We start from the raw sequence: 23,568 nt of genomic DNA, 5'->3' as shown, positions 1-23,568 counted from the left end.
TAAATCTTTGATTAAACACATCACTGCATGGTACAAATTTATTTTACTTCAATTCTAAAACTTGAAAAAACACACACATAAATATGCTGGAACAGAAAAGGGGACCAAATTCAGTGTTTTGGAACCATGGCTAAGGGCAGGAATTTGATGGAACAGAACCTCATAACACATTTGCCAGTTGCATCTTGATCCCTCTCCCAGACCTATCTCAGAAGTCCAGAATCGCTAGCATCCATCCAACATTCACACAACAGCCCTAGGCAACCCAGTCTTCATCGTCGTCTTCCTCCTCGTCCTCATTGTCATCATCTTCCTCATAGTCTTCATCTTCTACTTTTATCATAGCGGCTGCCACCTCCTCATCTACTTCGTCCTCATCCCCCAAGCATACCTCTACCTCGCATGGTGCTGGTGAGTGTGAATTGAAATACTTCAGCACCTGCTCAGCCTCTATGCCAGACTCATGGCACAGTGCCGACAAGTCGTTTTCCTGCAGCTGTAGGTCGCTTGCACGATACCGTTTCAGTTGGCTTATGTCTGGATGGTGAGCATGAGGTGGGTGAGAAGGTAATGAGGAGACAGGCTCTGGGTTCTGTCCTGCATTGTCCCGAAACCATTTCAGCTGGCCATGTTTGAGGGCATAGCGAGTGTCTCCAAACCACTGGATGATCTCTGCTCGTGGTAGCCCAGTAATCTTCTCCAGCTGGTGATAGTCCTCTCTCCTGGCCCACTGACGATGAAGGAAGAAGGACTTTAACATATCCAGTTGTTCCTTTGTTTTTCGCCTAGGTTTGCGAAGAATGTCCGAGAGGTAACCTGAAGCCTGCTGCTGGTCCCCTACAGGGCACTGATAGTTCTGAAGGCTGTGTGACTCAACATTGGCTGTAGCTATAGAGGATGATGGGGTAGCTTTGGTGGAAGAGACCGCTGGAAGAATCACTGGGTGATGCCCACCATTCACTGCAGGGGTGATAGGTTCAGCCGGCTGCAGGGATGCTTTGGTGAGACCCCAGGTCATAGGGTGAGAGTTATGGAAGTTGCGATCCATGCTGGTGGTTGTGGTAGGTAGATAAGAACTAGAAAGGATTTCTTTGGCATTGTGAAGCTGCACGGAGGTTCCTGAAGGTTCACAGTTCTCCTGAACTTTGTTATGGTGGGACGAGACATTCCCCTTCAATTCCCAAATGTCCTGAGTGATTCTCCCAAGTTCCATCATTCCTTGGGCTGTGGTGAAGTGGCTTAAGGGAGTTATGGAAGACTGCTGATTTGGCGGATATTTAGTGGAATGGTGCACAGAGGTAGGAACCGATTGGTGATATTCCTGACTCTTACAAGTTTGGTGCCAGGGGTCATCATCATTCCTGGCAAGCAGGCAGCTAAAGTGAAGCTGGTCCTGATGGTAGATGAGGCGAGCTCGAGTCTCTTCAATTTCCTCTGCACTCCAACTGATGCCACAGCGTAGACGCTGTGCCATGAACCAGGCCTTGACCTTTTCCATGTGGAGGCCATGACGCAGGCAGAGCAAGGCCAGATCAGAGAGGCTGGGGTATGGAAAATAGCTGAAAGTTTGTAGCAGATGCTGGTTGCCATCAAGGTCGCTTGTCTGTGCTGCCTGTGTCCACACCAACTGGAGGTCCTCAGAGATGGGTGGTAGGCAGATCAAACCGGGAGGTGAGCCAAGGCAGCCCGGGGCATCCTTGTTGGGGGGCATGACTGCTGTCGTCTACAAGAAGTCTTCTATCTCCGGGGATCAGCTTCTGTCCCTCAGAAGAGCTAGAACCAAAGAGTAAAGGAAGAATATGGGTCAAAAGAAGAAGAAGAAATTACATTAGAGGAAGTGGGGACAGGAGAGATAGCACCACAATGAGGAAATTGTAGTGTTCACTTCCAGGTGAAGAAAAGAAATATTTCCTGTACAGTGGTACGTTGGGTTACAGACGCTTCAGGTTACTTACACTTCAGGTTACAGACTCCGCTAACCAGAAATAATACCTCGGGTTAAGAACTTTGCTTCAGGATAAGAACAGAAATGGCACGGCGGTGGCAGCGGGAGGCCCTATTAGCTAAAGTGGTACATCAGGTTAAGAACAGTTTCAGGTTAAGAATGGACCTCCAGAACAAATTAAGTTCTTAACCTGAGGTACTACTGTATATTGCAAGCCACTGTGTTTGGAAGAGGAGTTCTAACCTAGCCTTCTATCTATGTGCAGAGAATTGGTCAGGGTGGTGTGGGGTGATAGAAAAGCATTTACAGTGGTACCTCAGTTTAAGAACAGTCCTGTTTACGAACGATTTGGTTTATGAATTCTGGAAAACCAGAAGTAGTGTCCCAGTTTGCAAACTTTACCTCAGTCTAAGAACGGAATCCGAACAGTGGAAGGGCACCGGCAGCAGGAGGCCTCATTAGGGAAAGTGCACTTTGGTTTAAGAATGGTTTTGGTTTAAGAACAGACTTCTGGAACGGATTAGAGTCACGTGGCTGTTTTACTGATGCAGACCAACACAGCCTCCCTTCTAAATAACATTTAGCTATTAAATGGCCTTTTGGCCTGCTTCAGAAGTAACTTATCAGCCCCCAAACAAACTGCATGCCATTGCACTCATTCCAGACCCCTTCCCTCCTCTCATGCTCCCAGATTTGCTGCCAATATTGAGGCTTATTTAAACCAGTTTTCCATACATCCAAACTGGCAAACAGTTTTAATTTCCTTCTTATTAAGCAAGCTATGAAGCCAGAATTAGATCTGGTTTGAGAATAGAAAAACACGTAGGGTCTGCAACAAAATGTTACAGTGTGCAATTCCATCGTTCAGGAGTCCAGCTGCTCCATCCGCTACCCTGCCCCAAACATCCAACCAGCAATTCTATGGCCACTGAATATGCTCAGTCTTCATTTGGGTGTTTTTCTGTTTTAGGCATTTTCCTCTGACTTTTTTTTGTCCTTCTGCAAACCTTGGGGTCCCCCAAAGCCTGCTGGTGCTCCCCAAAACAGGGATTCCCAAACATCTGAGTTCATTTACCCCTTGATAAGCTTATAAAGTTGTCATCAACAAGTGAAACAATGTTTTGTTTTTTAAATCAATATATAATAAACATTCCTCATAGGCAAAGAAGGTACCCTCTGTATATTCCCATGCCTTTTATTTCTGATACTCATAGTTCCTGATTAAATTTTCAAACAATACACAGAAATTTTATTTTCCACTCCTAGTCCTTTTCAGTGTTCAAAACTCCCATTGTTCTAGGTTCATTTTGAGACAGGGAATTTCATTAGTGCAGGCAGTTTCTGAGCTAAGGGCTCAGTTCAGCACCCAAGATTTCAGATTAAAACCGCAGAGTGGAAAGAAAGGAGGACCTTTTTCTTCCTCCCCTCTTCCAGCTACTCTCTGGAGGAGAGACCCTCTTAAGAATATTAGGGGAGTGGGCAGGGGAAAGACTAGACCATGTGAAAGATGAACACAATATTTTAGGTGCAGTTCATTCACTTTCAGCTTTGTATTCTTGTTATAAAAAAGCATACCAATACATTCCATTGTTGCGCCCATAACCTAGGTTTAAGGTGCCGTTTAGCTCCTAGCTTTCATATCTCAGTTGCTAACATTGGTCCTCTTCTGGTACGGGTTTAACAATTCAGCCCCCTTTGACTCTGAGGTCTGTATTCACTCCCTGCACAGTTCCACCAACCTGGGGTGTGGGGAGCTATATTAGCCATCACTTTGGAAAAAACTGCTCTAGAGCATGGAAAGATATATAGCTCAGTTTCAACACTGTGTGCATCTGTTCAGTTCCATTATATATGTTCTAGAATTGTTCACTTGGGACTCCAGTTTGATCCAATTTCCGCATTTACCTTCTGCTATCTCACGTGTTCCCTCGTATTCATCCAAATCTTTTAAACTGCAAGCCTCTGGGGAGTCTGTTATGTATTTCAGCATACAATGATTTACACACACACACACACACACACACACACACACACACACACACGGGTGTCTGTCTGTCTGTATATGTCTGTACACACACAGCACTGATCAGCCAGACTGAAATTCCAATTTTTCTCTAATAGTTTTAGAAAGCAGATGGCCTTTAATTAAATAGGATAATGAAGCAACAATGCAGCAATGAATGCCAATTTCCAAAGGCACCAGAAGATTAAATGCCCCAAAAGTCAGCATTAATACAAAATAAATCACAAATCCATCAAAAGCAGACCGCATTCTCCAAGGTTTTGCAACTAACTATGTAAACATCATAGTACTAGCTGCCCAGATCCGCTTCATTCGATCTTTGAGGGGAGGAATTTTGTAGAATATGTGTCTGTGTATAACTATTCTCCAGGTACTCAGACATAAGCATCCCTAAAGGAGGACCATTTACCCAACCGATATCCTGAGATTTCACAGTACCACCCCCTTTTGCCAGCAACCTACTTTAACTTCAACATTTCTCTTTCCAGCACTGCCTAACCTTCCCTCTTGCTTTTCCTCCCTAGGTCAAAATCCCCTCCCATCTCCCCACGCCTGAATTCTCTCCCTCTATACTCACTTTTCTCCCTTGACTCCTCCCCCACTTCAGGACTTTCCTTCCTTTTTTCTCTTCCCTGCTCCCTGCAGTGCACGCTGGGAAACAGAGGGAAGAAGGTGGAGTTTCTCAATCCCCAGGAAGCTGGTCCTTTAAGGGGAGCCGGACTCTTTGGGTCCTCTATCCTAACTTGCATTTACTTGGGTTTTTTATTTATTTATTTAAGGACTGCTTTCCTTAACCTTTTTTTACATTTTCTCCATCAGCTTCTGCAGATCTGCTCCCATTAAGTTGCCCAGAACTCCCCACCCCTTTAAAAAAATAGCCTAGACCTAGTGTTCATACACTGAAAATAAATAAAATTTATTATAAAAAAGATTTGAGAACTTTTAACCCATCTTGTTTTCAAAAGAAAGTTAAAGTCGTTAACAAATTCTGACGTCGCAACAAATGATTTTCAAAAACTCAATAAAGCCATCTAGTGAAAAGCTGGGGGGGAAAATAATAATAATAATAATAATAATAATAATAATAATAATAATAATAATAATTTATTATTTGTACCCCACCCATCTGGCTGGGTTTCCCCAGCCACTCTGGGCGGCTTCCATAAAAACCAGAAATACACTAAAATATCACAGATTAAAAACTTCCCTGAACAGGGCTGCCTTAAGATGTCTTCTGAATGTCAGGTAGTTATTTATCGCTTTGACATCTGATGGGAGGGCGTTCCACAAGGCGGGTGCCACTACCGAGAAGGCCCTCTGCCTGGTTCCCTGTAGCTTTGCTTCTCGTAATGAGGGAACCGCCAGAAGGCCCTTGGCGCTGGACCTCAGCGTCCGGGCAGAACGATGGGGGTGGAGACGCTCCTTCAGGTATACTGGGCCGAGGCCGTTTAGGGCTTTAAAGGTCAACACCAGCACTTTGAATTGTGCTCGGAAACGTACTGGGAGCCAATGTAGGTCTTTCAAGACCGGTGTTATGTGGTCTCGGCGGCTGCCCCCAGTCACCAGTCTAGCTGCCGCATTCTGGATTAGTTGTAGTTTCCGAGTCACCTTCAAAGGTAGCCCCACGTAGAGCGCATTGCAGTAGTCCAAGCGGGAGATAACTAGGGCATGCACCACTCTGGCGAGACAGTCCGTGGGCAGGTAGGGTCTCAGCCTGCGTACCAGGTGGAGTTGGTAGACAGCTGCCCTGGATACAGAATTGACCTGCGCCTCCATGGACAGCTGTGAGTCCAAAATGACTCCCAGGCTGCGCACCTGGTCCATCAGGGGCACAGTTACCCCATTCAGGACCAGGGAGTCCTCCACACCAGCCCGCCCCCTGTCCCCCAAAAACAGTACTTCTGTCTTGTCAGGATTCAACCTCAATCCATTAGCCGCCATCCATCCTCCAATCGCCTCCAGGCACTCACACAGGACCTTCACCGCCTTCACTGGTTCTGATTTGAAAGAGAGGTAGAGCTGGGTATCATCTGCATATTGATGGACACCCAGTCCAAACCCCCTGATGATCTCTCCCAGCGGCTTCATATAGATGTTAAAAAGCATGGGGGAGAGGACGGAACCCTGAGGCACCCCACAAGTGAGGGCCCAGGGGTCTGAACACTCATCCCCCACCACCACTTTCTGGACACGGCCCAGGAGGAAGGAGCGAAACCACTGTATAACAGTGCCCCCAGCTCCCAGCCCCTCTAGACGGTCCAGAAGGATGTTATGGTCGATTGTATCAAAGGCCGCTGAGAGATCCAGCAGAACTAGGAAACAACTCTCACCTTTGTCCCTAGCTCGCCGGAGATCATCAACCAGCGCAACCAAGGCAGTTTCAGTCCCATGATGAGGCCTGAATCCTGATTGGAAGGGATCCAAACGGTCAGCATCCTCCAGGCGTGCCTGGAGTTGTTCAGCAACCACGTGCTCAATCACCTTGCCCAAGAATGGAAGATTTGAGACTGGGCGATAGTTGGCCATACTGGCTGGGTCTAAAGATGGTTTTTTAAGAAGCGGTTTGATGACCGCCTCTTTCAGTGGATGTGGGAATGTTCCCTCACAGAGGGAAGCATTCACCACTCCGCAGAGCCCATCGCCCAGCCCTTCCCGGCTTGCTTTTATTAGCCAGGATGGGCAAGGATCCAGGAGACAGGTGGTTGGTTTCACGCGTCCAAGCAGCCTGTCCACATCCTCGGGGGTAATGGATTGAAATCGATTGAAATAAGTGAAATAAATAAATAATAAATAAATAAATAAATAAATAAATGTGGAGGAATTTGTCCACCTGTACTTAGAGCCAAGGCCAGTCCCACCTCTGCCACCTGCTCACTGCATAGCCCTTGGCCAAGTCCCTCTCTTTCAACCTCAGCTCCCCACATCCAGCTCCAGCACCCAGCAAGGTCCATGGGAGTTCAGAGGCCCACTGTAGAATGGGAATGGCACAGCAAGGGCAAACAGAACAGCAACTGTATGGAATTCTGTGTGTGAAATGGTTCTGCAGAACTGATGAGTTAACATTCATCCAGTCACACCCTGTCACTGGCTCCTTAATCCCTTATCTGGTGGATGCCTGTGTTGCTGAGTATACCCAGCGACAAGAAAAAGATGCTGTGCAGCCAAATCCCAAATGACTGGGGGTGGGTAGCCATGTGTCCTTCAGATGTTGTTGGACTACAGTTCCCATCACCACTGGCTTTTGGCCATGCTAGCAGGGGCTCGTGGGAGCTGTAGTGTAACAACACCCAAAGGGCACCAGATTGGCATTATGTTCCCTAGCCCACAAGGAGGGCATGAGCGCAGTCCGCTCTTTTGCTCATTTCCATCCCCAGCAAATGGATTTCAGAGGCAGACTGCCTCCAAGACTGCACACAGCCATCTCAACAGCATTCTGCTCATCCAGTTTGTTTAACGGAGTGTGGGTATTGTTCAGAAGTTCAGCGCCACTGAATTAAATGGGGCTTACTCCCAGGTAAGTGTGCATAAAATTGAAAACTTAGCATGTGTTCTAAGAATTCAAAGGTCTGAAATATAGAATAAATGTTCATAAACGTATAAGGCAAACACATACCTAAGTATATAAACCACGTGTCTGAAATAGTACAGGAGAACAATCCTGAAGCCATTTTGACTCTCCCAAATTGACCTCAAATATTTATCTGCAAGGAGGAAGGAAATGGGGAAAGCTAAGACCCAATATGGAGGCTAAATGGCCAAAATATTGGGAAATATTAGAAAAAGATGGAGACAATTGGAAATTGCAGAGTTTGGAGAAAATGAAGGATAAGGTGCGAGACTGGTTACATTATGCTCAGATTAAAGAAGTTTTTAAAAATGATAAAAAGTTAGGGTTCCAGGTGGAGAAATCGAAGTTAGAAACTGAATTGTTAGAACCAAAGACTAAGGTATTATCAAGAATGTATAACCTGCTGTTAAAATGGAATACACAAGACGAAATGGTTAAATCGGTTATGATAAAATGGGCACAGGACATTGGGCATAACATTATGTTTGAGGACTGGGAAAGGTTGTGGACCACTGGGCTGAACTTCACCGCATGTAATGCTCTGAAGGAAAATGTAATGAAAATGATATATAGATGGTACATGACCCCAGTTAAACTTGCCAAAATATACCATTCGTCTGATAATAAATGTTGGAAATGTAAAGAAAACGAAGGAACATTCTTTCACCTCTGGTGGACATGCCCTAAGGTGAAGGTCTTCTGGGAAATGATATATAATGAGCTGAAAAAGGTATTTAAGTATACCTTCACTAAGAAACCAGAGGCCTTCCTTCTGGGTATTGTCGGCCAGAAGGTGTTAAAGAAGGACCGAACATTCTTTATGTATGCAACAACAGCAGCAAGGATACTCATCGCAAAAAACTGGAAAACTCAAGATCTACCCACACTGGAAGAGTGGCAGATGCAACTGATGGACTATATGCAACTGGCCGAGATGACAGGCAGAATCCGTAACCTGGGAGAAGAGAAGATGGAGGAAGACTGGGAGAAATTTAAGATGTATCTACAAAAACATTGTAATTTGGTTGAATGTTAAGAAGGATGCTAGATTATAAAAAACTGGCCACCACTAAATTAGATTTGAAATTTGATGATAAGTGAGACTAAAGAAAATATAAAATTTTTTGGAAGAAGTGCTAGATTATATTTGAATGAGTGGACATGAGATTGTAAACAAGTTGATAATTTGTTTGGAAAAAAATTTTAACGATGTAAATGGGAGCGGGAGACGTGAGGAAGTCCAAAGAAGTGATGAAATTATGTCTGTGATAGAAGTAAGACTGTTTATTATTTGTGCATTTATATTTAAAAACTTTAATAAATATTTATAAAAAAAAAAGGAAATGGGGAAAGCTTTCCAACTGTCTTTCGTGTGCATGCATGAAATCTAGAGTCTGGCAAGTATCTGTTATCAATATGCATAAGAGATCCAGGAACTAAGTATTTACCATCTCAAAGGAACGGCCAGGCTACCCAGAAAATGCAATCAAGTAAGGCATTATCAGGTAATCTAGCAGACAGGAGAGTTGCAGCACTCTCAAATTTCTGATGGAGACCGCCTCCTTCTATAATGTATGTATGATTTTTTTTTGGGGGGGGGGGTCCTTGGGCTACAGGGTGGGCAGTTTCAAAAGTCTATACAGTGGTACCTCGGCTTACGAACTTAATCCATTCCGGAAGTCTGTTCTTAAACCAAGGTGCGCTTTCCCTAATGAGGCCTCCCGCCGTTGTAAACTCCTTGGGGCAGGGACCTGTCTTATTACTCTGTAAGGATTTGATCCTGCCACCTGTAATGGTTTGCTTCTTCACTGCAGAGAACACCCTGGCAAAGCAGCACCCAGCAAGACTGAACTCTGCCTCCCTAGACTCTAGTCTCTATCCATAAATCTCCTGGGCTGCCATTCCCAGCCCCTGCTGTAAAACTTCAGTCACACCACTGCTGACACAACCCCATACTGTCTCCGGCCCAATTCACCCCCAAATCCTTTTGCAGCATCTTTCAGTCCTCCCCACTTGCCCCCCTGTCCCTATCCCATTCCCCTGACTACCTGCTTTAACTACAGTCTCACACAATTGTGAGCATGCCTTACTCTCTCCTCCTCTCTACTCTGCCACTTCTCTCCCAGGGCTCCCACTTTGCCCAGGCACGCTTCCCAGAACAAACAAGGAAGGAAACCGGAAGACCGCTGTTTATTTTTCTCCCCACCTTCCTTACTCCACCGCAATATCGTCTTATTATAGCAGTTTTGGGAAGAGGTGGTAAACAAAAGAGAAAGAAGCAGGGATGGACAGGCCGAAAGAGGTGGAGGGGTAGGGCGAGCGGCGGAAGAGAAAAGGATGAGAGGAGACGGGAATCGGTGGAAAGGGGGAATATTTTTGCATGTGGAAGACGAGAGAGCGAAAGCAGAAAGAGAAAAGAAAGAGGAAAAGCAGAAAAGAGGAAGAGAAAAGAGGAAAGAGGAAAGCAGAAAGAGGAAAGCAGAAAAGAGCAGCAGAGTTCCTGGGAGAAAAGCCAGGAAGAGGAAAAGGAGGGATGTAGCACCAAGGCTAGCAAAAGGGGAGGCAATGAAGGAAAGGCTCAGTAGAGGAGGGATCGCAGCAGGCCCAGGCGAAACGGAAGAGGGGAGGGCGCAGCTGAGGCTCCTGCCGACCATGGCCACTCACCCGCTAGGGCCTGCTCCGGCTCTTCTTCCCCCTTGCAGTCGGGTTGCGCCCGCTTGGGGAGCCGGCGGGGATGGAGGAGGTTGGGCTGGGCAGCCGTACGGGCCGGGGACCTGCCATTGGCTGGAAGAGGCAGCCGGCCAGCAAAGCCGGACTCCTGGGATCTCCAAGCAGAGCGAGGCAAGCAGCGAGGCGCCCAGCCAGCAGGACTCCAGGGTTCCACTCAGGACGGGCGTCTGTTTTTGAATAGGAACCAAGGTTCAAGCCACACCCCCTTACCTGAAAACCCAGCCCCTTCGCCCCACATGTGTGGGAATGGTTCTTTACTCTGAATGTGCTCTGAAGCATCTTTGCGCCCTCTCCCCCTTCATTGTGGCTTCAGGCGTTCCAGAATGCTCAGGGCATAAGGCTGCTCTGTGTCCGATAGGGAGGAACTGCGATTTTAATATATCTTTGTATGTGGAGGCTTGTGTGGGGGTGAATAAGTCGAAATAATATCAATTGCGAGGATGAGAAAGCATCTGCTTCCCCCCTGAGGCCATTGGGAAGGTATGGGACCACATTAGGGTAGGGATCTGAAGCTTGGTGCTGTGGTGGGGTTTTGTTTAAAACTCAGGAGAGCATCCAACTAAGTTTTATTCAGAGCTGACCTATAGAAAACAATTAACATGACAAACATTGCTCCATTAATTTCAGTGGACCCACACTCTGAATGAAACTTAAGTTGATTAGCAGTTTGTTAACAGTCCAGCTGGGATTTGGTGACCTTTCTGGTCCTCATATGTCTTGCACGTGTGATAGGAATTTTATGGTCTTAGATATATGGCAACGTTCATAACCACACGTACATAGATCAGCACAGGAAAGCCAACCTGGAACCATTTTGATTCCTAAACTGAGCAAATGTTTCTCTGCATGGTCAAAATGGAAAAGCCTCCCCATTGTCTCTTCCTTCACAAATCCTGTCTTAATCTGTGTTTGAATAAGGGTGTGAGCCTTATCATTACAAAAGACTGCCCAGGCTCCCCAATAAATCCAATCAAGTAACCTGCCAGACAGGAAATAAACAAAGCGACAGGAGAAAACAACATGCAAATGTTCTGTTTTAGATCGCCTTATCTGAGGGGTGGTCTTAGGTTACACCCTTTCTGTGATGAATGCATAATGTTTCTGGGGGTGGTCTTGATCTACAGGATGGGAATTTCAAAAGTCTTTATAAGCCCTTGCACAGTAATTTTGGGGGTCCTCCTCCTCTCCTGAGCGTGAGGGGAGTACCCTGTTGCAACAGATCAATAAAGATCAAGCTTACTAGCTGCTTTGCTTCTCAATGTTCTCTGGTTGGCCTCTGTTATTTTCTCCTACCAATAGGGAACCTATGTAAGGACTCTATATGGGCTCTTGGATACCCCATAAGGGAAAAGGGCATATTTTTTATTTACAACACACGTAAACCATTACTCTGCACCGGCTTTATAGTTGATTTTGGGGTGCCTCATTAGTTAAACAAGATGACTGATTTTGCAGTGCCTCATTAGTAAAACAGGGATTGTTGATCTTCCATCTCCACTCAACTTCCTCTTTACTCTTTGAATCTATCATTGGACAACTGCCTTGTAGAAAGCATGTTCATAATGTCGAGGGAAAGCCATTCTGCACATGCTCAGAGGCACTATTGGAAAAAATACATTATATGTGAGGGATAAACTCTAGTAAGGCAGATGTGCACAGCCTTTGGCCCACCTGACGTGACTGAACTACACCTCCTCTCATTCCTCCGTCATTGGTGCTGTGCAATGCCAGGTCCATAGGCAACAAAACCACCACCATGCGTGACTTTTTTGTCTCACAGGGGATTGACCTGGCTTGCGTGACAGAGACCTGGGTACGGGAAGGCAAAGTAGCCTCCCTACATCAGATAACACCCCCAGGTTTCTCTGTCCTCCATCAATCGTGGTCGGGGGGGGGAGGAGTAGCGTTGTTAATCCGGGAGGATTGCTCTTTCAGAGCTCTACCATCACCAGCGATCTCCGGCATTGAATGTGTTGGTCTCGTGTGGGGCACCAAGGAGAGCTTGGCTGTCTGGCTGGTGTACCAACCACCCAGCACACCGGCAGCCACCCTGTCAGACCTGCTGGAGGTGGTAGCGTGCTGGGCCTTGGAGTTCCCAAACCTACTGGTTTTGGGAGACTTCAACGTCCATGCCGATGCCACTCCCTCCTCACAGGCTCTGGGCCTAGTGACTTCCATGGCAACACTAGGGCTCTCCCAGTTTGTTTTGGGCCCCACTCATCAAGCAGGCCACACGCTGGATCTGGTCTTTGGGGCTGGCATAGATGTGATCATGCTCCCCCCTGTGGAAGTGCCATGGTCTGATCACTACGCTCTGAATGCCAAGATTGACTTCTCGCTCCTCTCCTGCTCGGGTGGCGAACCTATTTGGGCTCGTCCGCGAAAACAGATGGATCCTGATAGATTCCGACAAGCCTTGTGGGACCCTGCTCCTCCTGGTGACTCATTAGATGACCTTGTTGAGGACTGGAATAACCGGCTCTTGGCAGCCATTGATGAGATCGCGCCTAAGCGCCCTCTGCGACCCCGTCGAAACCGGGCCCCTTGGTTTACTGAGGAGCTCCAGAAAATGAAGCGTGATCTCAGACGGCTAGAGCGAGTATGGCAACGGACTCGTGACAGAGCCTCAAGAACATCTTATAGGACGCTTATGAAAGCCTATGAGATGGCTATGAAAGCTGCTAAGAAATCTTACTTTGCAGCTTCCATTGCATCTGCTAGCTCTCGCCCGGCACAACTTTTTAGAATAATTAGGTCAATAACGTCCTTAGGAGGACAACCAAATTTAAGCACAAATTCGACCCACAGCTGTGAGGCATTCGCGAGCTTTTTTGCGGAGAAAGTCCTGTTGCTCCGCCGTGACCTCCCTGCCAATTTAGATACAGTGACTGAACTGGAGGCCCCTCGACTGACATCAGGTCCAGTGTTGGACCATTTCGATCGGATACTCCCTACTGATGTGGATAGATTCCTCCAAGTTGGTAGGCCCACCACCTGCCTCCTTGATCTGTGCCCGTCTTGGCTGATTAGGGAGTGTCCAGATGTTGTGCGGACCCCCCTGGTTGAAATTATCAATTTGTCCCTTGACACGGGGACATTCCCAGGGGAACTGAAGGAAGCAGTAGTGTGTCCACTCTTAAAGAAAACTTCATTAGATCCCTTAGACCTATCCAATTACCGCCCAGTTTCAAATCTTCCATATCTGGGTAAGGTAATTGAGAGAGCGGTTGCTGAACAGCTTGGTAGGTTTCTGGAGGAAACATCGGCTTTAGATCCATTTCAGTCCGGTTTCCGTCCTGGTTTTGGGACTGAGACGGCTCTGGTTGTCCTTACAGATGATCTCCGTAGACAACTGGATCGAGGCAGGTCAGGACTGCTGATAATTTTAGATTTGTCAGCAGCCTTTGACATGGTCGATCATGATCATCTGGACCACCGCCTCGCAGACGTGGGGATACAGGGCATAGCCCGTAACTGGTTGTGCTCTTTTATCTCTGGTCGGGGACAGAGGGTGGCACTAGGGAGGGAAATGTCGTCGCACCATTCCTTGGTGTGTGGAGTGCCACAGGGCGCAATTCTCTCCCCAATGCTTTTTAACATCTTTATGCGCCCCCTTGCCCAGATTATCCGGAGCTTTGGGCTGGGCTGTCACCAATATGCTGATGACACTCAGCTCTATCTGCTGATGGATGGCCACACCGACTCGGCCCCTTACACACTGACCAGATGCTTGGAAGCTGTGGCTGGATGGTTTCATGGGAGCCGATTGAAACTAAATCCTTCGAAGACAGAGGTCCTATGGCTAGGTCGGGATAGTATGGGGATGAGGGACCAACTGCCTTCTCTTGCGGGGGCCCAAGTCCAAGTAGGGCCATTGCCTTCCGTTAAGAGTTTGGGTGTAATCCTTGACGCCTCCCTTTCCATGGAGGCACAAGTTACAGCAACAGCCAAGGTGACATTTTTCCATGTTCGCCGCATCAAGCAGTTGGTCCCTTACCTTTCCCGCCCCAACCTGGCCACAGTGATCCATGCGACGGTCATCTCCAGGCTTGACTACTGTAATTCGCTGTATGCGGGGCTGCCCTTGAAGCTGACCCAGAAACTCCAGAGGGTGCAGAATGCTGCAGCGAGGCTCCTCACGGGGTCCCTGCCATGGGAGCATATTCACCCAGTGCTTTTCAAACTGCACTGGCTCCCGGTAGAGTACAGGGTCAGATTTAAGGTGCTGCTTTTGACCTTTAAAGCCCTTCACGGCCAGGACCCTCGTACCTATGGGACCGCCTCTCCCGGTATGCCCCACGGAGAGCCTCAAGGTCCATAAATAGTAACACCCTAGTGGTCCCAGGCCCTAAGGAAGTTAGATTGGCTTCAATCAGAGCCAGGGCCTTTTCTACTCTGGCTCCGGCCTGGTGGAACGCTCTGCCTCATGAGACCAGGGCCCTGCAGGATCTGATTTATTTCCGCAGGGCCTGTAAGACAGAGTTGTTCTGCCTGGCCTTTGGCTTGGAGCCAATTTGATTCCCTCACTCTCTTTCTATTTTCCTTTCCTTCTCCTCCTGCGATGAGGCTAAATTTTAATATTTCAATATTTTAATGTTGTATTTTAATTTTGTTTTTAAGTTGTAATCATTCAACTTGTTTTTATTATTGCTTGTAAGCTGCTCTGAGCCCGGCCTTGGCTGGGGAGAGCGGGGTATAAATTTATTATTATTATTATTATTATTATTATTATTATTATTATTATTCCTGGTCCATCAGCTATGCTTGGCCCTTAGATGCTGATGAGAATGGTAGTCCAGCCACATTTAGAGGTTCCCCACACATAAGCAGAGAGACGGCTGCAGGAATTCCTACACCAGATAAATATGCAGAGTTTACATCAGTGGTGATCTGGGTCCTTGCAGAAGGGACAGAGGTGGCCCGTCCTGTTTTGCCACCTGAACCAAAATTTGGGGAAAGTGCTGACCACCCCCTTGCCGCCCCCACCAAAGCCTCGCTTACCAGGGTTGTGCAGCTGTGGCTTCCAGTGAGATCTCGTAAGAGCCACAAGTGGAGACGTCCACGAGATCTCACTGGAACCCGCTGCAGATTCTTTTCCTCGCTTTGGCAGAGCATCCCTGAGAAGGGATGGATGCTCGCGAGGGTCAGTTGTGTTGGTGTAATGTGGACATTGAGTGAAATTAAAGTGTTTGGTCTCATGTCTTGAGTTAGCACATCCCCCATGTCTGGATGTCCTGAGATAAGGGTACCAGGTGCACTGGGTTACCATAGCAACACCAGTGACCTGGAGCGCATGACTTGCTGACTAAATTTGTGAGAGTTGGGGAAGAGGTTGTGGGTTTTACACAGCATGGTGATGTTAGTGGATCTCTCTGTACATGTGCATCCTTTCTTCAAGGACCAGAATAACTGTATATAGGAGACAGGAGTGTTGTGTTTTGTCTCGTATCTGGAGTCACCAACAAGTCAGAATGGCTCAGCCTTCTTGCTGAAGAGCAGGAGGACTACACGATCTCGTCTGGAAATGTAAGGCCCACTATAGTACCAATGAAACTTTGGGGAGCTGTCAAATGGGAATTTGGCGCAGTGTGTCATCTGAACACTCCTGGCATATCTCTGCATTCCATCTGAAGCCGGAGAGGCTGTATCAGGTATCAGGCCAGTGTCTGGAAGCAGTGATGGAGGCCAATAAACCGAGACCTCTGGGTGGTGTTGCACTCCCTCAGAAGAAACAAGCTCGGAGTCTGGGGATACTGCCAGATTGCAGCTTGTCACACAAGTCCGAAGAGAAGAAGAAGAGAAGAGTTTGGATTTGATATCCTGCCTTTCACTCCCCTTCAGGAGTCTCAGAGCGGCTAACATTCTCCTTTCCCTTCCTCCCCCACAACAAACACTCTGTGAGGTGAGTGGGGCTGGGAGACTTCAGAGAAGTGTGACTGGCCCAAGGACACCCAGCAGCTGCATGTGGAGGAGCAGAGACGCGAACCCGGTTCCCCAGATTACGAGACTACCGCTCTTAACCACTACACCGCACAGCTTCCTGAAGAGGCTGTTGTGGCTAGTAATGCTCAGGCCCAGTTTAGTCTGCTTCACAAGCCACGTCTGATCTGGTCTTTGTTTGTCCATGATCTGGTGACCTCCTGCCTGGACCGCAGCAGTGTGCTTCCCTTGGCGACGGACCAGAAGATGCAGCTACTGAGCAGCTAGGCTGAAAAGTGGGGCAGCCTTGATGCTGTTTTCCTCCGTTTCCCCCGGAAAGCTAGTTTCTGGTTGTTTCTTATTATCCAGGTCGTGATAACTTTGTCATCCCCATAAAAAGCTATTTGTAAGTAGAACAACCTATTAATAAGGACCGCAATACCTCAAGGACCACCTCTTTCCATATGAACCTACCCAGACCCTGAGATCACCTTCTGAGGTCCTCCTTTGTGTGCCTCCTCCTCGAGAGGTCTGTAGGGTGGCAACACGAGAACAAGGCCTTCTCTGCAGTGGCTCCCCGTCTCCCTCAAGGAAGTTCGCCTGCCACCTTCATTATACAATGGTGCCTCGCAAGATGAAATTAATCCGTTCCGTGAGGCTCTTCGTATAGCGGTTTTTTCGTCTTGTGAAGCAAGCCCATTGACGGCTTAGCGGATTAGCGCTATTAGCGGTTTAGCGGCTTTTAGCGATCAGCTGTTAAGCGGCTTATCAGCGGATCAGCTGTTAAGCGGCTTAGCGGCTTAGGAAAAGGGGGGGAAAAGGGGGGGAAACCGGCAGGAACTTGCAAGACATTTTCGTCTTGCGAAGCAAGCCCATAGGGAAATTCGTTTTGCGAAGCGCCTCCAAAACAGAAAACCCTTTCGTCTAGCGGGTTTTCCGTCTTGCGAGGCGTTCGTCTTGCGGGGCACCACTGTACACCTTTAGGCACCAGGCAAAAACGTTCCTTTTTAACCAGGCCTTTGGCTGATCTGATTTACATCCTATTCCCTTTTAAAACATGTTTATTTTGGGTGGAAGGCTATGTTTTAATTTTTATTATGTATTTCGTGGTTTTATATCTTGATCTTATTCTGTGATCCTCCCTGAGACCTACAGGTTTAGCGTGGTATATAAATTCTATAAATAATATAAATAAGAATAAATAATCAGTTCAGAAGATAATCTGGCTGATGAGGCATTTGCAACGCAACTGCCTTGTCTTGTGAACTGCCCCGAGATCTTGTGATGAGGGACAATATATAAAACGAATACATAACAACAAGAATAACAACAGTACAGGTAAAAAGATTCCTTTTATTATCATTACAAAGATGGGAAACTGACAAAAGTCTTTATATCTAGGTCCATGAAGCAATTGACTTGGACGAGGTGTTCAGAAAACTTGGGGCTGCGGAGGGGTTGGAAAAGGGGCATTTTTTCCCCACAAGGTGGCTATAGGCAGGTACCTAGGACACCTTTTTGCCAGGTGCAGTGCTTATAAGCAGAAGGCTTTTTCTCTTTGGGGAGGGGTGCCTTAAACAGCGAGTATTAGGGAATAAGGCAAAGTCAGCTGGGTTGTAAGAAAGAGCAAAGAGAGGGGGCTGTAGCTGGCAAGATACCCATAATAAGCAGAGGGAGAAGGTGGGGCAGAAGCCGCTGTTGCTTGGGAGGACCATCGTAGACCAGTGCCGGGCAAGGGATGACTCCAAAGAGGTCCATAGAACCAAAAAGGTTAATGAACAGCAACAAAAAGCAAATGCTTCATTCATGTTTGCTCAGTGAAGAAGGGAAGATTGGGTGTGACTGGGCAGGCAGCCCAAGCAGAGGCTAGGGCAAGGCGAGTGGGTGTTTTTTGAGGGGGCGAGAGACCCAGAGATCTCAGTCCCGGCAACTGGAACATTGTGCGTGGGCTCCCCCATAGCCCAGGCAGTCTGGCCCCAGACACTGGCAGCAGGCATTGTGGAACCAGCGGTAGCGCCAGGCGCCCACCGACTGGCAAGCCGTCCGGCACCGGCTCATGGACAGGCACTCGTTGAAGAAAATGGACTGGCACGGTGGCATGGTGGCATTGAGGCCCTTGGCATCCGAGAGGGCCAAGCCTGGAAGCAAGAGGAGAGAACGGTTGTAGTTGAACCCAGGACAAAAGCTGCAGCTCAGATGTCATGCGTCTGCTTTGCACAAAGAAGGGTCCCAGACTCGATCCCCAGGTAGGGCTAGGAGAGAATCTAGACTGAGACCCTGGAGAGATGCTGCCAGCCTGTGTAGGCAGTATGGAGCTAGCCTGGCCAATGGGAAGGCTGAGAGGCAATGGCTGGGAATGACAAGCTCATGTGTGAATTGAACCAGGGCCTTTTAGAAATAGAATAAGCTGTCTTATTCCGAGTCAGATCAAACTCTGTACTTTCTACAATGACTGGCAGCTGTGCTCCAGAGTTTCAGACAAGACATTCCCAATGCTACCGGAAGACGAACCTGCGACCTTCTGCATGCAAAGCAGATGGTCTGTCCCTGGGCAATGGCCCTTCTAGGTGACAGCACACATCACTCAAGTAACCCCCGCGCCAATCCCAAAAACCCCTCAGGTGCCATTGTGAACAGGTATCGTATTTTTCGCTCCATAGGCACACTGGACCATAGGGTGCATCTAGTTTTTAGGGGGGGGGATAAAGAAAAAAATTTTATGCACCCCCCCAGCCCCAAAGAGCAACGAAGCGAAGACAGCGAGCGGGATCCATCCTGCTGGCTGTCTTGGCTTCCTCTTTAGCCGCACGCAACCTCTCCAGCCGAGAGAGGTTGCAGGTGGCTTCGTTTTTAGCCGTGGGGCTGGGGTGAGGGAAGCCTGAGCTTCCCCTGACCCCAGCCCCCAGAACAGGAATGGCGGCAAGGCTGCAAGCTGCTATCCGCAAGCCTTCGGAGCCCGGCAGGATAGCTGCCTGAAGCCCGGGGAGCGAGAGGGGTCGGCGCACCAACCCTTCTCGCTCTCCAGGCTTCAGCAAAAGCCTGCATTCGCTCCATAGGACGCACCCACATTTCCCCTTCATTTTTGGAGGGGGAAAAGTGCGTCCTATAGAGCAAAAAATATGGTATGTGTCAATCTGAATGTTTCCTGTTGTTTATTACTGTAGATCAAGCCCTGCTCTCTGAGGTGCTAGTCTGAAGCTCTAACCACTATACCACACTGCCTCTTAACCCACCTCCCTCCATGCAAGTGGCATGTATCCTTCCTGCACCACCTGCGTCTCCCAACAGCCCCCTCTCCCCCCCAACCACACGTGTACCTGTGTGAGGCCCCAGGAGGAGGTGGCCGGTCTCCACGTGGTTCTGCCGCAGCTCCTCTTCGACTGGTAGGGTCAGGATGCTCCAGCCCATGGGAGGGTCGTTGTCGGAGATGGCCATGAGTGCCCGGAAGAGCGAGGGCACCGGGGACATCAGGTTGTGCATGGAGCTCCGCAGGGCAGGGCGGGGAGCCGAGGAGGGGCGTTCGTCACACAGCCCTTGCGGAGAAGAGAAATCAAGTCGGAATTCCTCATGGACCACAGTTCAGCCACTGGGAAGAAGCAGGCAGCGTCCTGGTTCTGGAAACCCTCCCCCCAGCCATATTTTCACAGTTTAGGGGACGGGGCCCAATTGTGGTGGTAGAGAACCTCCTTTGCATGTAGCACTAAGAGGACTCCAGCTTCTTCAAAGGCCTTGCGATTCCCCCCCAGTTTTCCCCCAGAAAAAATGGGGGAAAGTGTGTGGAATATTCAAACTGCTTTTTTCAATTTTTCCAGAAAAGAATGGCTTTGGAAACCCCCTGTCCCCCCCCCTTATTCCTGGTTTTTTTCCAGAGCTTCCCATCTCTACTTTGGCCCCCACCTTTTTTCCCCACCCTGCAATGCAACGGGCGTTTAGCACCCCCTGGAATTCACTCACCCACACATTCACAGCACGACTCCCAGAGATTTCCCAAGCAGAAAGCACATTCCCGACAGCATGGGCACCCAGCTCGGTTGGCCTCGCACTGGCACACTTCCTGCCAAGATATATCAAGTGGGGGTGTTAACAGTGACCTCCCCCCCACCCCCAGTTCCCTTTGTAAAACGATCACACCAGTGCGCGCACAAATCTGCCCCTGTTTTGCCCCCAAAGTGAGGATGGCCAGTTCGACAAATACAGCCCCATTACTGAGAAGGCCCTCTGCCTGGTTCCCTGTAACCTCACTTCTCGCAGGGAGGAAACAGCCAAAAGGCTGTTGGTGCTGGACCTCAGTGTCTGGGCTGAACGATGGGGGTGGAGATGCTCCTTCAGGTATACTGGGCCTTTGGAGGCCGTTTAGGGCTTTAAAGGTCAGCAACATCACTTTGAATTGTGCTCGGAAACGTACTGGGAGCCAATGAAGGTCTTTCAGGACCAGTGTTACAAACTGACTTCAAATTAAATAGTTACATTTTTCATATATTGACTTCCCACCCACACCACATTGTTTTTGTTCATACCCATTTCTACTACATTATATATCAATATTTTATCTATTACAGAAATCCCTCTAATGCAATCACTTTATCCTTTCTTCTCAAATCCTGCCCGCAATTTCATTTTATAGTGCTTTTTCAAATAGTCCAAAAAAAGTCCCCAATTCTTCCAAAATGTGTGCACGTTGAGAAATAATTAAATACAGTGGTGCCTTGCAAGACGAAATTAATTCGTTCCGCGAGTTTATTCGCCTTGCGATTTTTTCGTCTTGCGAAGCATGGACTTTGGAAAAGCTTCAAAAATCACCAAAGTCTTCAAAAACCTCAAAAAAGGCTACCACACCGCGTGCTATGAGTTGCTCCTCGAAGTGAATGCATGGTTTTAAGAAAAAGGAAACAAACTTGCAAGACAAAGGAAACAAACTTGCAAGACGTTTCTGTCTTGCGAAGCAAGCCCATAGGGAAATCCGTCTTGCGAAGCAACTCAAAAAACGAAAAACTCTTTCGTTTTGCGAGTTTTTCGTCTTTCGAGGCATTCGTCTTGCGAGGTAACACTGTACTTAGCAGATACTGTGAACTCAGGTTTACCCTCCCAGAGGAGGAGGCTGCCCACTGCCTCTCTGCCTGATGCCCTGGCCTCGACTCTGTCCAGTCACCCCCTGCCATGAATGTGCTGTTCTCCCCTGATTGCTGCATCAGCTGTGACTGGGTAGTTCAGCCTGCCCAAATGAAGAGGTTGCCTTGCTGTGCTTCTGCGTGAGTGACCGTTCTGGGCTGCCAATCCAAAGGAAGCCCGTGGTAGCGGCTCATACAGATATACAGAGGGTTGATCGCCACCAAGAAGGAGTACTTGTCACGCATTCTAACCACATGTTGTGTGAGAGCACTAGTAGTGCTGTGACTGAGCCTCCCATTCAAGGGGGAGAAGGGGTCTCAGGACCAGTGCTGGATTTATGTATAAGCTAAACAAGCTATAGTTTAGGGCTATATTTCTTGGGGGCCCAAAAAAATGTAAAGGAAAAAAATACCTGGATGTGCATTTCCAAAATATAAGGTAAAAAACAAATACAGTGGACGCTAGGGCTGTGAACGTGAATTTTCGGGGGGCACGTTTGCAACCCGCAGTGTTCGCAACCCACAGCGCCACGTCTGCGCATGCACGGGTTGCAATTCGACACTTCTGCGCATGCGCAAAGAGCGATGTAGTGCTGTTGCGCATGCATGAGCGCATAAACCCGGAAGTAACCCATTCCAGTAGTTCTGGGTTCGGCGCAGTGCGCAACCTGCAAATGTACAACTTGAAGCGTCTGTAACCCGAGGTATGACTGTAAAACAAAACCTACATACAGCAACAGTGTTGTGTGTTGTGTAGGCTCCTATGATGTAAGTCATGGGCCCCACCTGCTAGCCTGCTCCCTAAAATATCACTGGTTTGCTCATTTCTATATATAGGATCCCTACATTCTGCACGGACTGGTTGCGTGGCAACATGGGCAAAAGGCTTTAGAAACCTATTAGGCCCTAAGAGCATATATTCAACTCAAAAAAAAAACAGTGACAATTTGTTGTTGACAAAGGACAGCTGGGCATATAAAGGGCCCCATTACCTTCAGTAGCTTAGGGCCTCATCAAACCTAAATCCGGCCCTGCTCAGGATCTTGGAAACCCCCCCATCCCAAATCCAAGCCTGCAGGTCTGCAACATGATCCAATGCAAGGCAGTGCTTTCCCAACCTCTTACCTGCAGCAAGCACTTGCTGACGTCGCTGGCGCAGAGAGCCTTATTGCACCCATCAGCATGGGAGACCACAGCCCATATGGCTGCCACCAAAAGGAAGGCCACACCGTGGGGCATTGCTACAATGTGGGGCAGTGGGGGGGGGGTAGGTAGACAGACCTGGAAGAAAGTGGAAGATAAATGGTTACCTATGGGGAGAGGAACATTGATCAGGTGACAAAAAATTGAGTAGCCCACAAAAACGTTTACAGTGGTACCTCTGGTTAAGTACTTAATTCATTCCGGAGGTCCATACTTAACCTGAAACCGTTCTTAACCTGAAGCACCACTTTACCTGATGGGGCCTCCTGCTGCCGCCACGCCGCCAGAGCCCGATTTCTGTTCTCATCCTGAAGCAAAGTTCTTAACCTGAAGCCCTATTTCTGGGTTAGCGGAGTCTGTAACCTGAAGTGTATGTAACCTGAAGCATATGTAACCCGAGGTAGTACTGTATTCGCCAGCTGCACCACAGATACCTTTTGGGTCTTAAACAGATGTGGGGGGGTGGTACCCCATCAACACAGATTCCGTAACACTTCCCTGATGCCTCTTTAAGTACAGTGGTACCTTGGGTTAAGTACTTAATTCGTTCCGGAGGTCCGTACTTAACCTTAAACTGTTCTTAACCTGAAGCACCACTTTAGCTAATGGGGCCTCCTGCTGCCGCCGCACCGCAAGAGCACGATTTCTGTTCTCATCCTGAAGCAAAGTTCTTAACCCGAGGTACTATTTCTGGGTTAGTGGAGTCTGTAACCTGAAGCGTATGTAACCCAAGGTACCACTGTATTACGAATTTAGTTCCTGCAGCTGCAAAGTGGTTATATTAACATTTTCCCCTTTCTCTGTTATACTTCCCATTTGGATCTACTCTAACCTACCAAGGGATTGGTTGATCTCTTCAGCCCCCAACTTTTCAATACAGATTACTATGCTGGGGGGGGGGTCTCTTCTCTCCACTATAGAGACATTGGGGGAGAGAAGCAGCTAATCTGGGTTAAACTAGTTACAGGTAGGCAGCCGTGTTGGTCTGCCGTAGTTGAAACAAAACAAAACCAATAAAACCAATAAAATAAAATAAAATAAATTCCTTCCAGTAGCACCTTAGAGACCATCT

At 48.0% G+C, this 23,568-nt stretch overlaps 2 protein-coding genes across 6 annotated transcripts; both read right to left on the bottom strand.

The window, feature by feature from the left end:
- Positions 1 to 24: 24 nt before the first annotated feature.
- Positions 25 to 10,599, bottom strand: HOMEZ (homeobox and leucine zipper encoding). Of its 5 annotated transcripts, none has more exons than XM_081836598.1 (2): positions 10,477 to 10,599; positions 25 to 1,773 (listed from the first exon to the last, which is right to left on the bottom strand). In XM_081836598.1, exon 2 carries the CDS (start codon positions 1,709 to 1,711, stop codon positions 257 to 259), a length of 1,455 nt encoding a protein of 484 aa, XP_081692724.1. In that variant the 5' UTR covers positions 1,712 to 1,773; positions 10,477 to 10,599; the 3' UTR covers positions 25 to 256. The 5 variants fall into 5 exon arrangements, with proteins under 5 accessions (XP_081692724.1, XP_081692723.1, XP_081692727.1 ...); XM_081836597.1 differs by lacking the exon at positions 10,477 to 10,599 and adding an exon at positions 10,201 to 10,461; XM_081836601.1 differs by lacking the exon at positions 10,477 to 10,599 and adding an exon at positions 6,827 to 6,951.
- A 6,919-nt stretch (positions 10,600 to 17,518) lies between these two features.
- LOC309326829 (twisted gastrulation protein homolog 1-B-like) lies at positions 17,519 to 22,593 on the bottom strand. The gene is made up of 4 exons (XM_081835865.1): positions 22,419 to 22,593; positions 20,140 to 20,239; positions 19,503 to 19,718; positions 17,519 to 18,323 (listed from the first exon to the last, which is right to left on the bottom strand). Exons 1-4 carry the CDS (start codon positions 22,530 to 22,532, stop codon positions 18,103 to 18,105), a joined length of 651 nt encoding a protein of 216 aa, XP_081691991.1. The 5' UTR covers positions 22,533 to 22,593; the 3' UTR covers positions 17,519 to 18,102.
- Positions 22,594 to 23,568: the final 975 nt, after the last annotated feature.

This window comes from Podarcis erhardii (assembly GCF_964252035.2).
Source record: "Podarcis erhardii genome assembly, chromosome: 13".
Classification (NCBI taxonomy): domain Eukaryota; kingdom Metazoa; phylum Chordata; class Lepidosauria; order Squamata; family Lacertidae; genus Podarcis; species Podarcis erhardii.
Note: the sequence above shows the minus strand (reverse complement) of the source record. Positions and strands in the feature narration are given on the sequence as shown.